The 13,249-nt window shown below is 40.1% G+C and overlaps 1 protein-coding gene across 2 annotated transcripts; it reads right to left on the bottom strand.

Moving 5' to 3' along the window:
- Positions 1–8,344: 8,344 nt before the first annotated feature.
- Positions 8,345–13,246, bottom strand: LOC128460011 (uncharacterized). 2 transcript variants are annotated; one of them, XM_053445003.1, is made up of 7 exons: positions 12,965–13,246; positions 11,986–12,279; positions 10,130–10,309; positions 9,759–10,031; positions 9,645–9,680; positions 9,060–9,144; positions 8,345–8,946 (listed from the first exon to the last, which is right to left on the bottom strand). In XM_053445003.1, the coding sequence occupies exons 1-7, from the start codon at positions 12,996–12,998 to the stop codon at positions 8,784–8,786; spliced, it is 1,065 nt and encodes a 354-aa protein (XP_053300978.1). In that variant the 5' UTR covers positions 12,999–13,246; the 3' UTR covers positions 8,345–8,783. The 2 variants fall into 2 exon arrangements, with proteins under 2 accessions (XP_053300978.1, XP_053300988.1); XM_053445013.1 differs by lacking the exon at positions 10,130–10,309.
- Positions 13,247–13,249: the final 3 nt, after the last annotated feature.

Genomic DNA, 13,249 nt, shown 5'->3' on the forward strand with positions numbered 1-13,249 from the left:
CAAGTTGAACACACTATGCAGGAACCAGATGCAAGCATTGAAAATTTACCAGAATACACTGAGATACAGAGCTTTTTGAAGGAATACTACACATTGCCACCTTCACTAAATGCTTTGGACACCGCCATGGAAGCAGCTCCTGGTCCTCCACCTCCCTCCTTTGTTCCAGCTCTGCCAGTTTTTAATGTCTACCCTCAGACAGTGGGAAATATGAACAATGCAGATGATGTGTACATTGAAGAAACTCCTCAACTTAAACCTCCACCCGTTGTCCCAACTCAGCCAGTGTTTAACATCTGGCCTCAGGCAGTGGGACATCTGAACACTGCAAATGCTATGTACATGGAAGCAGGTCCTGCTCCCCGAATGCGTTTGATGCCTCCTCCTTCAGTTTACAGTCAAGCTGCCCCTTCAATGTACAGTCAATCTTTTCCTTCAGTTTACGGTCAGGCGGCTGCTTCAGTTTACAGTCAAGCAGCTCCAGTTTTTCACCAATCATATGAACAAAATACCATGAAGCCAGGTGGACAAATGTACAACCAAGCTGTTGTACAAAGCCAGGTACAAGTAAGTAACAATAACCTAGAGACAGATGAATATGAAAGATGTATCCAAAAAGAGATGCTAATCGATGCTGGATGCTTTTGGTCGACGGGATGGCAAAAGCCTTATTTAAATCTCAAACCTATCTCTTATATGTGTTCCTGTCATACTCATTGTGATTTTTATAGGACAGTCTACTCAATCACAAATACAGAGCTGTTGAAAATATGTTCTGTGTTGTTTAACAGTAAAGATGGTGTGTGGACCTACATGCAAGATGACAATATTTACCTTCCTTCTCTCTTCACAGTACCTGCCATATCAGCAACAAGTCTTCAACAACCAAATGGCACCATTGGGCTGTGGTCCTCACAAGGTCAGACCCCAGCAAACCACACATATTCTGAAGCATCTGCATTGTCTGGTTGCAAATGTGCTGTCCTAGACAGAGACAGCAGGTTCAGTCGCATCACCGGGATGTCAATTATATCAGTGCTACAAGCCACAGCTGGACATTACATAGAATAATATTGAGTGTGAACAAGTTTATTTATGTCATAGTCTCAGATTTCATGGTGAGCTTTAGTACACCCTGTAATTAAATGGAAATGCAAGTGAATCGTCTCATTAAACCAACAAAACGCGAATGAGATCGATATGAGTAGATTTGAAACCTGTTTCACCTTATGATACAGACTTTCTCACAACAACAACACCACTAAAGTTTAGAAGGGGTAGGGATGGTTAGTGCAGAAGGTCTGAGTTCCCGTAACCAGTAATAGTAGAGAAATCGAACGGTTCATAGGAGTTAATTACATCAAATAGGTAGTTTTAGTGGAAGTTGGTTTAAATCATGCTGGGTGTCATGATATGCCGTATAAATAAGGAATTTCTCTTGTGGTCTGGTCCTGACATGAATACTTACTCCTGACCTCTGTGACCTTGAGCACAGAAACTCTCACACTGTTGTATAGTAGTCATTTACCAGTGTATCTAAAGTCACTGCAGCTCATTCAAGCAGTGACAAGATAGGGTACACTGACACCTAGTGGACACATGACACAGAGGACGTGGCTTTTCTCATCTCTGTGTTTTATGTTTGTGTCCCCAGTATATGCAAATGCCGATGCAAGCCCAGGGCATGAATATGCCTGTTGTCGGAGTACTGTAAGTATACGACCCCTTGGGCAGGCACACTTTTACTGTCAACTAATGTGTGTCTACTGTTCATATGTATGTGTATTTATTTCTGTAGGAATGGAGAGATGGTGTATGGAATAACACCAGGAACAAACTTCACGTCTTTAGCTCGTGCTCCTGCTCCTATAAAGAAGAAAAAACAACCGTAAGTCAACCAGATCGCACACATGGCGTTTGGCTGTGGTCTCCACCAGGATGACTACAACAAAGCCAGACTAAGGATCGTCATCACAGTCACCTTGTGTTTCATTTCTTGGAGTAGATTTGGATTGGTGTGTCTTTTTCACGATCCCAGTGAACCTCACTGTGGTAACAAATGCTCTTATTCTGCTTTTCCCATAGAAAGGGAGAGGATAATGTGCCATATATTAGGAGGCCGCCTAACGCCTTCATGCTGTTTCTGAGGGAGCGGAGACCAAACGCAATAGCTGCAGAGAAATTACGCTCATGCAGCACAGTCAACAGTGCCACAATAAATGCTCTCCTTGGAAGAGAAGTATGTATCTTTGCTTTGTAGATACTAGTCACTAGTCCCTAGCCTGTGGTTGTTGTTTTAAGTTGCTGTGTGCCCTGCTACAGTGTGTTGTTGTGTGTCCTCAGTGGAAGTCTATGACGAAGATGGAGCAGGACAAGTATTATCATGAAGCAAACAGGGAGAGAGAGTACCACTGTCTACTACATCCAGGGTGGTCACCCGGACAAAACTACGTATGTACACATGATACTCGGATTGATGGATGGATGGATGGATGGATGGATGGATGGATGGATGGATGGATGGATGGATGGATGGATGGATGGATGGATGGATAGATGGATAGATAGATAGATAGATAGATAGATAGATAGATAGATAGATAGATAGATAGATAGATAGATGAAAAGACTGACTTGTTTGCCTTTGTGCAGGGCAAGAAGAGAAAAAGGATCAGGACCAAGGCTCCCAAAGAGACTGAAGGTACAGTAATATATCTTTAGTTCACAGTATGTTCATGTGAAACTTGATGGAAACTGCATAAAACTTTTAACAAGAAAGGAATGACCACTACAAAATATAAGCGATCGTATGTCTTATCATTTGTGAGGTACACAAAACAACAGAAAGAGAACATTAACATTAACATTGAGGTTCAAAAGTCCCTATTATCTTCAACAAAATACTTATTTGTGTATATTTTAGGTATTGGGATATTTAATGGGTTAAAGGTGCACTATTTGATATTTGTTTCAAAAACTTAACTCCATGCCAGCTTATTAAGCAGCCTCCAGTGTTGAACGTATTTGGTTTAGTCTCAGTGGACTGATCAGCATTATTCTGTTATTCTGTGCGTGTGTTGCAGCATCTGCATACGGAGCCACGGAGGTCGCAAAGGAATCGATGAATCCAGAGTTGTTGGGGCCTCCAGTCCCTCCAGTGACTGCCTCCCACATTTTCTCTCTGAACCCTCAATCGTTCAACCTTGTCCCTCCCCAACACCATCTCAAACCGTCTACTCACACTAATGATCCAGTGGTTCCAAAGCAAGAGAAGATAACTTTTGGCTAGGTTTCCTTGATGGGAGAGCATTCAAGCCTTTCCAAATATTTCCAAACTATGCACCTGTATTTGCATTAATGTTATTTGAGTATTAAAGGTTTATCACTTTTGGAACTTATTTCAGATCTCAACAATGTTATTCCAAAGACATCCCCCGGCAACTGATGTAGGTCAGGTGGTTGTACGTCCAGTACAGATCATGTTCAACTGACCCTTGGAAACGAGATGTGGGGGAGGGAGAAGGGGGTGAAATGGAATTGGATCTTTCTTTAACATGCATGGAAACCACGAAATAAAAGTACTTTTATTCAATATTCTAGGTAATCAACATTTTTTTGCTTAACACGTATATTGTTTTGATTTTTATGTGCTTACTTTATGAACAAACATACAGCTGTAAATCTGAAATGATTCTGACCAGCCATACTAGCACTCTGGATAAAGAAAAACTAAAAGCACAGCAACATTTTCAAATGCACATGATCCGACTGTATATTCTGTATTTCGAGTTGATCTAGCTCTGGCTAGCTAACTCGAAACGAATATGTCCACAGTTAGTATAGTACATATTTCTCTTTCTAACTAATAATGGATTGTAAAATGAGACTTACATGTATTAGATGTGCATTTGTAAGGGTCATAATTGACCCATGAAAATAATGATTTGTTGTCAAAGACAAGATATTTAATGAATACCTGGAATATTAATGATAAAATGATAAAACGTTTTTTTTAAAAGAGGTTGCATGAAACTCTCAGCCATACATGAAACAACATGAGTTTCTCATTTTGTACGTTTCAAATAATGTTTAAAAATACTCGTTTCCCTTTTCCCCCATTAATTTTAGTAATAAGGACGATCTATCTTTACACCTGTAAGAGTTGGTATGGGGGTAACATTTGAATAGTTAACATCTGATTCCATTAGGGAGCTAATAACAGTAGATCCGCCAAATGAGAGGCAGATGTACTGGTCAGAGCTTATTAGAACTTGGATAGCGTCACCCAGGTAGGAAACTGTTATTTAGATTATTTTTAAGAGAGAATGGACTGAACCAGGGGCATCGTTAGGCCTGTTAGCCCCCCTAAAATGTGCTTCAGCCCCCCAAAATAATTATTGTGATTTTTTTTTTTTTTTATTAAACTATTGTTTTACACATGGACAAGTTATTTATAACTCTAACATGCTACATGTCATTTTAAATTGACTTCAGTGCCATGAACATGTCTTCTGATCTGATATTGACCTCAACCATGAATAAATTGAAATAATTGTGTATATATACAGTAAATATATAAATGATAATGACTTGTGTGTGTGTGTGTGTGTGTGTGTGTGCGTGAGTGTGTGTGTATGCGTTTGTGTGTACGTGTATGTGTGTGTGTGTGTGTGTGTGTGTGTGCATGTGTGTGTGTGTGAGTGTGTGTGCGTGTCAGATGGGCGTGGTCAGTGTGATGGGTGGGCCCTCAGATGAGATGATAGTATTATTATTGTATTGTTGTCATAATTAATATATAGATTTGACCAAATGTAAAAAAGTTAAGAAACATTGTTTGTCTATGCTCTGCTGTGTTCGTATGAATAGTAGCAAACTAAATGAATCACACTGATTTGTTTCACTCCAACACTGTGTTAATTGATCAATGAATCCTGTATGTATATTCAGAAAGACAGAGGTAGATGTTACTGTACTAGTTATTTTTATTCAAAAAGTTTAACATATTTACAACACATCATTAGATCATTTCAAATATGTACAAATCCAGCTCATCTCGGCCTCCTCCTTTCTGTAGCTCAGTCCCATAGTTGGAGTTTTCTCCTGCTGCAGTTTCGTCTCCTTTCGGCCCTGAAGCAAGCACCTTCTCGTTCTCGTTCTCGTTCTCCTTCTCCTTGGTGACCTCCACCTCACTGCTCCTTCTTGTCTCAGGTTCCTGGTGCAGGCTCCTGGTGCAGACTTGCTTCCATCATTTTAGCCTTGGCCTGACAGTCAGTGAGCTCAGCCAAGCAGTCAAGATAGGCCCTGAGGCGAGCGCGCCGTTTCTTGACCTCCTTCGTTATGACATCATCTTTGTCTTTCAGGTGGTTTTCCAGCTGCTCCACTTTCTCCTTCAGAGCCTGGATCTCCTTCTCCTTCTCCTTCTCTGTCTCCATCTCCCTCTCGGTCTCAGTCTCAATCTTAATCTCCTTCTCCTTCTCCTTCTCCTTCTCCTTCTCCTTCTCTTTCTCTTTCTCCTCCTCCTTCTCCTTCTCCACCGCCATCTTTATGACATCATCTCTGTCTTTAAGCTGGTTTTCCAGCTGCCACACCTCCTCCTTAAGAGCCAACATCTTCCTGTTGGCTCGGAGGATTTCAACATTGTAGATCGTCACAAGTTTCTCCTTCTCCTTCTCCTTCTCCTTCTCCTTCTCCTTTTCCTTCTCCTTTTCCTTCTCCTTCTCCTTCTCCTTCTCCTTTTCCTTCTCCTTCTCCTTCTCCTTCTCCTTCTCCTTCTCCTTTTCCTTCTCCTTCTCCTTTTCCTTCTCCTTCTCCTTCTCTTTCTCCTTCTCTTTCTCCTTCTCCTTCTCCTTCTCTTTCTCTTTCTCTTTCTCTTTCTCTTTCTCCTTCTCCTTCTCCTTCTCCTTCTCTTTCTCCTTCTCCTTCTCCTTCTCCTTCTCCTTCTCCACCTCCACCTCACTGCTACAGCTTGTATCAGGCTGGGGTGGCTCCTGGTGCAGACTTGCTTCCATAAGCTTAACCTTGGCCTGACAGTCAGTGAGCTCAGCAAGGCAGTCAAGATAGGCCCTGAGGCGAGCGCAAAGGAGGTATTGAGAGAGTGTCCCTGTCAATCAAAATAATCTTCTATTTCAAATCTTAGCATCTGGTTGCTATAGTGATATAACCACCTACTGATGAGGAAGTTTTGCGATCATTTATTTCGGTAAATAAAAACAGGACGTTTCATTTTGGTGGACTTTTAATTGCGTCATTCTTGTAGCATCTGATCTTTAATTTTTTTAATGGCTCCTGTCTTATCACCTTCTTGTCTTAGTATTTATATATATATATATATATATATATATATATATATTATATATATATATATATACAATATATATTTACATGTATGTTTATATACATATACATATGCATGTATACATAAATGAAACAAAATACATTGTTCATTTTGTCGTGTAACTCTTAGCCGCAGTATTTCATCACAAACGAACATGTGAACATTATACAACCCAGGATATTTCCAAACAAAATTCAGACTTAAATAGTTTAAATTTATTTTACCAAGAGGTTCATGTCACACTGTATGGAGAACATTTAAGAAAAGACGATTTTCTACAACCACAAATTCCATTGCACAAGTGTTTTGCAGCAGAAAATACATTCATAGGTGTCTATGGATGAGAGTAATACAGCTCAGAGCTCAAACAAAACCTAAAGAATCACGGAGACGGATGACCAATTACAATACATATGACTAACTGGATATGAAATGACTTCTACAAGAGGATATGACATTTTGATAATTTTGCGCAGCCCTTGTTTTCATTGAAATGCTTGTTCTCTCACATGAAAATACTTTGTTCTTTAAAATGCACAACAATGTTTGTCAGTAGGACTCCCTGATATCTTCCTCAACGATGAATGGACACACATTCTGTTCATCCACCGACTGCCCTATCTTACACATGGCATGAGAGTATGATTTTGAAGGTCAGATTTCAAAAACATCTCAGAGTTCATTTTTACTGTTTTAGATTCTTAGTACTGGAGAACCTTTAACATCGTTCTGTCTAAAGTCGATTTTAGGTCTATTTAAGAAGACGTGTACTGTTTGTAGTGATCTATTAATGCAGAATGCAACAAATTGGCAGCTAACATGGTCTATCAATGAGGCCTAACTGGTTTGACCGCTATAGAGGCTTTTGGAATATATGAACTTTATATGAACGGCATATCAACGTCAATAAAGAACCAATGTCTGCTGCAGATGTTCTTTAGAAATTTGTATTATTATACAAAGATAACAAGAACTGTAGGAGTATCCTTTGGTACTTAATTTCTTTGTCAACATAACACACCATTCATTATGTAAGAGAACTTTTATGAGATCAAATTCTGACCTGATGTTTTGACAGATTCTTCTTCAGCGTGTCTTACAGTGCAGGGCTGTAATATTAATGTTGCTCTCTGTCCTGTTCCTCACGTCACCTCTCTGTTCCTCTGGTAACTCAGACCAAATGCTTTCCTGAAAATCCATGTCATATTTATACTTTATTTTGGCAAACTGTGTGCACACAGTAGCACTGGATGATCTTGAGTCTTTACTTTGTGGCTCATACTGTGAGTTATATCAGTCATTATAAGAGTGCAGTCCTCGCAAAGAGATGTAATCCCTGACACAGCCAATATTTTCTACATTATTAGAAATAGCTCCGTTTGTTTAAACCCCTGCTTAACAAACTAAGTGGAAAAAAACTATTCTTCTCAGGTTCCTTTTCATCCTCTAATGCAATAAAGAGAAGAACTGAAAATAAAATCGACTGCATTAAATTACTACCAAAGATGCCGGCTTCTAAAGGCATGCACATGTATTTATTTTACAGTAATGTGCTTCTTTTAAATGATAAACAGTGTAGTATATGAGGAATAATGCAGTGTGGCATGCATCTTAATTATCTTGACAGACACAAAATGGTTTCGGGTCTTTCTAAAAAAAATGTAGCATTTAAATCGAGAGCCTAAATTAGCGAAGTAAATTTTTTAATTTAAAAAAATCTATTTTACTCAATTAGCTGAATGGAAATATATTATCAGGTGCATGTAGAATTATATGTAGAGTATTTCTTTCTTTATCTCTCTTTCTACATTTCTTGTCTGTTTGTAGTACTTTTGTGTGTCTCTCTGTAGCCATTTTGTGCCACTTCAGACTTGTGTTGTGTCTCTTAGTCTTTTTTATGTCTGTTTGCAGTGGATTTGTGTCAAATTGTATTTGTTTAGTTAATCTTAATAGTTATTTTTAGTTTCTTGGTAGTTGTTTGTTCTGTCTTAAAAGATATAAAACAAGCACGACGATTTCCATGACTTTTATAACTTCAGACGACAAGAAATAGCAAATAACGATTCAAAGGGAGCAAACAACATGGAACCTCGAACAAACACAGGAGAAATGATACATGTAAAATGATTTAGAACAGTCAATTATATTAATGATAAGATAATAAGATATAACCAATACGATTCTTAGTTTCAAAAAGTATTGACATTGACAAATGTGACAACTGAAACAATAACATTTGTATTGGAAGCTATCAAATCTGCACCATCAGCAAATGTAGTCATCCTTAGAAATCCAAAACATCTCATTTAATTCAATTAAAAAATATATCAGGCAGCACTATTTTGACATGTGACCATCAAATACTACAAATTGCAGCACTGACTGAGCTTTCTCATTGGTTTGACCCAATAGTTAATACTTTCTCTGGGCTTCAGAAGAGAGTTTCCCTTTAAGTGCCACAATAAGAATCCTTTTCCAACAGGTTGGACATCTCCATCCAGGACAGGTCCCACTGCACCTCTGTCACATCCAACTTGGTGGCAGGAAGCACCCCTGCTGGAACTTCCTGTTTGGAAACTGGCCAGCAGCTCCAAGTGCAGAACTTCTGGTACCTTCAAGAAAATACAACAGGCAGTGAATCATTTACTTCATCACCTGTTGGGCTTGTCGTTCATGCAGTAGAAAGTAGGAAGTCAAGACGGATGAAGATTTTATAAATACTAACTTGTAGTGACAAACGAGCCAAACAGTCAAAGGAATGACTATCAGAAGTAGAACCCCACATGAAGCAAAGATCCATTTCCAGGAACCTGATCAAGACGACATAAAACTTGTTTAAATAAATAAAACAACAATTGTATTTCCAATCATCTTGGCGGGCAGATGTAGTAAGTGTCAGGAAAGGGCCCACTGTATTTTGGTATTAAGCTGATCCAGTCATTTTTTATCTCTTTCTTTAACATTGTGCTTTTAAAACGTTTTCCCAGGGAATAATTCTTGGACCTTAATGAAAAAAATCTGACGTATGTAGAGGACTGATATCTATGAGTGTGTGAAATTGGGTGCGGCTTGATTGTATTTAAGGGGACTGCTGGGCCTTGGTGAATATGCGCTCTACTGAGTCCCATTCTAGTTTCTTTCATCTCATTAGATCCTGAGGGATCTTCCTGATGAAATTAGACCTTGATGAAAAGACAGAGCAGGAGGAGAACCAGACAACCAAAAGGCTTCACTCAATAATGGAAAATGTGTTGATTAATATTGAGTATTTCCTACAAAACAAGTCGATGTATATAAATAAGAAAAATACCAGTGGAGGCTGGAGTCTCCTCTGATGTGAAGTTTCCTAAAAGAAACAACAGTTGATATGTGACACTGATCCACTTCTATAGAACACACAGCAGAGTGATGATGTTCAGCTAACCTCTGTCCGGTCTCACTGATAACCAGCTCTCTGGACTCTGCAGCTGACTGTCGTGGGACGCACACCTGTAGAAGCCTTCATCTTCCCGTGTCACATTCTTAAGAGTCATCTTTATGACTCGGTCTGAACCGGACGAACTGTTAGAGTCAATCAAGGCTCTGTTTTTAAAGAAGCTGGTTTGTTTGTGTTTGCCGCTCTGATACTGACAACACAAGGTGACATCGTCATCCGTAAACACACGGGAGGCTTGGGTCTTCAGAATGATGTCACCATCTGTGGAAGAAAAGTAGAAGGCACCCTCACACCAGTACACTCCACTGGTCCCACTGGCAGCAGTGAACACAAATGCTTCAGACAAGGGCTCATGCTACCTCCTGGCGGTGAATAGTGAATGGTGAGGTTTGAGGTCCCTGCTTTTAGGTCAGGAGAGAAATGCACCAGCTTCCACTCTGAGGAGTTAGTCTGAGATGTGAGGCACTGCAGAGTGAAACACTCCCCACTGAACATCTGTCTGGTGTCAGGAGTCAGAGAGAGCGAGGGAGGGGGCAACTCTAAGACAGGGGTTGATAGAGAGAAATTGGGGGAAAAGGGGAGAGAAGATGAGAGAAGCAACAGAAACAGTCTGAGATTGAGGCTTTTCAGACGTATCCTGGTTTGACGATTGGTCAATCTGTAATGGACATAACTGAAATAGCCACATATCTCGACAAAATGTCACAAAAACAGAGATGTGTTTGGCATAGTCAGAAAATTGGACAACCAATCAGGGATGAGTAAAGTCATTTGAAAGCAATCCATCGATGTGTCTGCCATTGTTACCTCTGCCGAGGTCAGAGGTCATGTTTTCACCCCTGTCTGTTTGTTTGTAAGGAAAATAACACAGGAACAACCCAACAGAGTTGCAGGGAACTTGGTGGAACAATTTGGTTTGAGTCATAGAAGAAGCCATTATATTTGGATCTTCCTGTTACATTTTGAGATTCTACGTTTTTCAACACTTTCACCATTTTCCAAGGGAGCGATCTTGAAGAAAAAAGATCTGGCACATTTATGGTACTGATATCTATGAGTGAGTGTAGCAGCTTGATTGAATTTAAGGGGACTGATGGGCCTTGGCGGAGGTGCGCTCCACCGAATGCCCTTCTAGTTTTAACTGTAAATCTCCGCTGTCTGTGAAACATGTGCTCTCACTTAATGTGATTTGCCTTCAGCTGTACTCTAATCTCCATACTTGCTCGACTGTAGTCTCTAAAATCACCTGTGCCTACACTTCACTAACAATTATACATTTAGGAAACACCTTTCTCATGTGATAATCTGTCAAACCCAGTCAACATGAATTTCTCCAGTAGGGGTCAGATTGCCTATTTAATTCCTACATGAACAACATAAAACCAGCAATGTATCTAATGTTAGCATGCTTTTGTTTGCTGCTCGGCAACAGCTGTGTCCTGCTCACTGTTGTTAAAGCAGGACAATGGCTTCACATCTCACAGTGATGACATAGGATTTTATAATAATGAGACATATTACCATTGAGTAATAAAAGGGTGTAAAATATGATGACTTGCTCTTATAATAACCTTGCTGGTGCAAGGACACTAATACTTTTAAAGGTAATGGTAGATGGCTCTCTGATTGGTTTATTGCATGTTATGCCCAAAACACACCTCTGAATAGTAAAGAGACAAAACAAATCTTGTGTCGAGTGCAGCAACATTTTGTAATAAATCAAGTACTACAGTGAGAGTTGTGTCTGTTTTTGGATTCAATGTTTGGCAAAAAAATGTATGACTGATGAAGATATCCTATTGATAATTAATATACATTCTTTTTGACAGTTTTACATTTTAAGATTGACCTGTCCAGGGTGTACCCTCTCACCTAATGTCAGCTAGGGTTCGCTCCAGGGACCCTCAAAGGGGTTTTCAACATTTTATTGTTGCTAAACACAGTCAGTCATGAAGCCAAAATAAGCTTAAATGAATAAACACATTTTTTAAAAATCTTCTGACAGTTTTCTGATCAATTAGAAATAGTATAAACCATGTTTTTACCCATGATAGGGAGGAGTAACAGAGGCTGTTTTGAGGAAAATAAGAGCCTCTATGTGTCTCTGCATTAGCCAGTTTGAGAATACACAACCTCTGTACTCATCTGATTCGTCCTGTGCAAAGCAGAAACCTGATGCCGCGCTGCAGTGGCTGCAGTCGTAGCTGCTGCTCACCTGACACTCCAAGCGAGACTGGCCGGGCCTTTAACTCAACCTCAATCCGGTTCTCCTGACACTCGGCTTGGCACCAGTACCTGTCGGCGTACTCCTGTGTTACCGCTGTGATGAAGTAGCTGTCACCAGAGACCAGGTGCCTGGGGGTGGGAGCCCTGTGTGGTTTGGACCTGAACCACCAGTAGCTCTTCACAAAAGCAGAGAGGGACTCCACTGTGCACTGCAGGAGCACACTCTCACCCAGGTAGATGTTTGGCCCCGGAGGCTTCACAGAGACACTGGCCTCCAGAGATCCTGCAGGAACAGGGGGGGCTACATTTTGGGCTTTTTCATGCCGGGGTTAGGGTTAGGGTTAGGGCTGCTGCGCTGACTTTCTCACTCTGCCAAGTAACGTCTCTCATCAAGACTGCAGGATTAAAGCCAAGGAGTTTAGCTCATAGTAAATGATGCACGGAGTGAAATTGTAAGTACAGGTAGTTACAGAATGTGGCTATCTGTAGTTGTTAACGATTGTTACCTGCTTAAATTTATGTTTACTTGAGGCAAATGAAAGGGAATATTGTAATGAGCTATGTTAACACTAAGCTAGCTAGCTAGCTATTTTGTTAGAAAATGTCTCCAGTGAGCAAGAGTGTGAACGAGCAAATTTGAAATGTAAGAAATAACTATCGACAGCTCTCTATTCTTTGCATTAATATCTATCTCTAGTATTTTAAAACAATAATATCAGTGCCTATAGAATGTTGTTGTTTATAATTAGTTCATATTTGTGTTATCAAATTTCACAATGACCCTGAAATTCTGTCTCTTCTGTTATCTTATACTGAATAAATGCAAGCAAAGATACAGAGAAAAATCACACTCTTTCTGATTGAACCAATCTATGAACTGTAAGAAACATGGATATCCGAGGCCCCAAATGAGCCCCCAAAAAATTGGCGCGCGCGCAGCCCGCAAGGCTTGTGATTGGTCTGCTTACTACATCCCGTCCGGAGTCTAGTTTCCGGTTTCATGCCCCACAATACGCGGAAATCACGGAAGATTTAGAAGAACGAATATGGACCAAATAGAAGAGCACTTGGCAGAAGAGATCCGAAAGTATGACCACTTGTATAACCCGTCACTGACTGGCCGATTTGTCCGCCAGAAATAGGCTATGAGGAGCCGGATTGGCGATCTAAATAAACAGTCAACGAAGAAGAAGACGTCTCTTCTTTGTGTGTTTTGTCTTCGACAAACAACGTTACTCCGCCTAGTGTTCTGG

This window comes from Pleuronectes platessa, chromosome 2 (genome assembly GCF_947347685.1).
Source record: "Pleuronectes platessa chromosome 2, fPlePla1.1, whole genome shotgun sequence".
NCBI classification, from domain to species: Eukaryota; Metazoa; Chordata; class Actinopteri; order Pleuronectiformes; family Pleuronectidae; genus Pleuronectes; species Pleuronectes platessa.

Excerpts from the sequence above, each read along its gene's own strand:
- LOC128460011 (XM_053445003.1), bottom strand. The coding sequence starts at position 12,998 with ATGAAACCGGAAACTAGACTCCGGACGGGATGTA. Across the intron at positions 10,310-11,985 it reads AGTCTCGCTTGGAGTGTCAG|AGTTGCCCCCTCCCTCGCTC; the intron begins GTGAGCAGCAGC and ends CCCCTGTCTTAG. Across the intron at positions 10,032-10,129 it reads TCACTATTCACCGCCAGGAG|ATGGTGACATCATTCTGAAG; the intron begins GTAGCATGAGCC and ends TTTCTTCCACAG.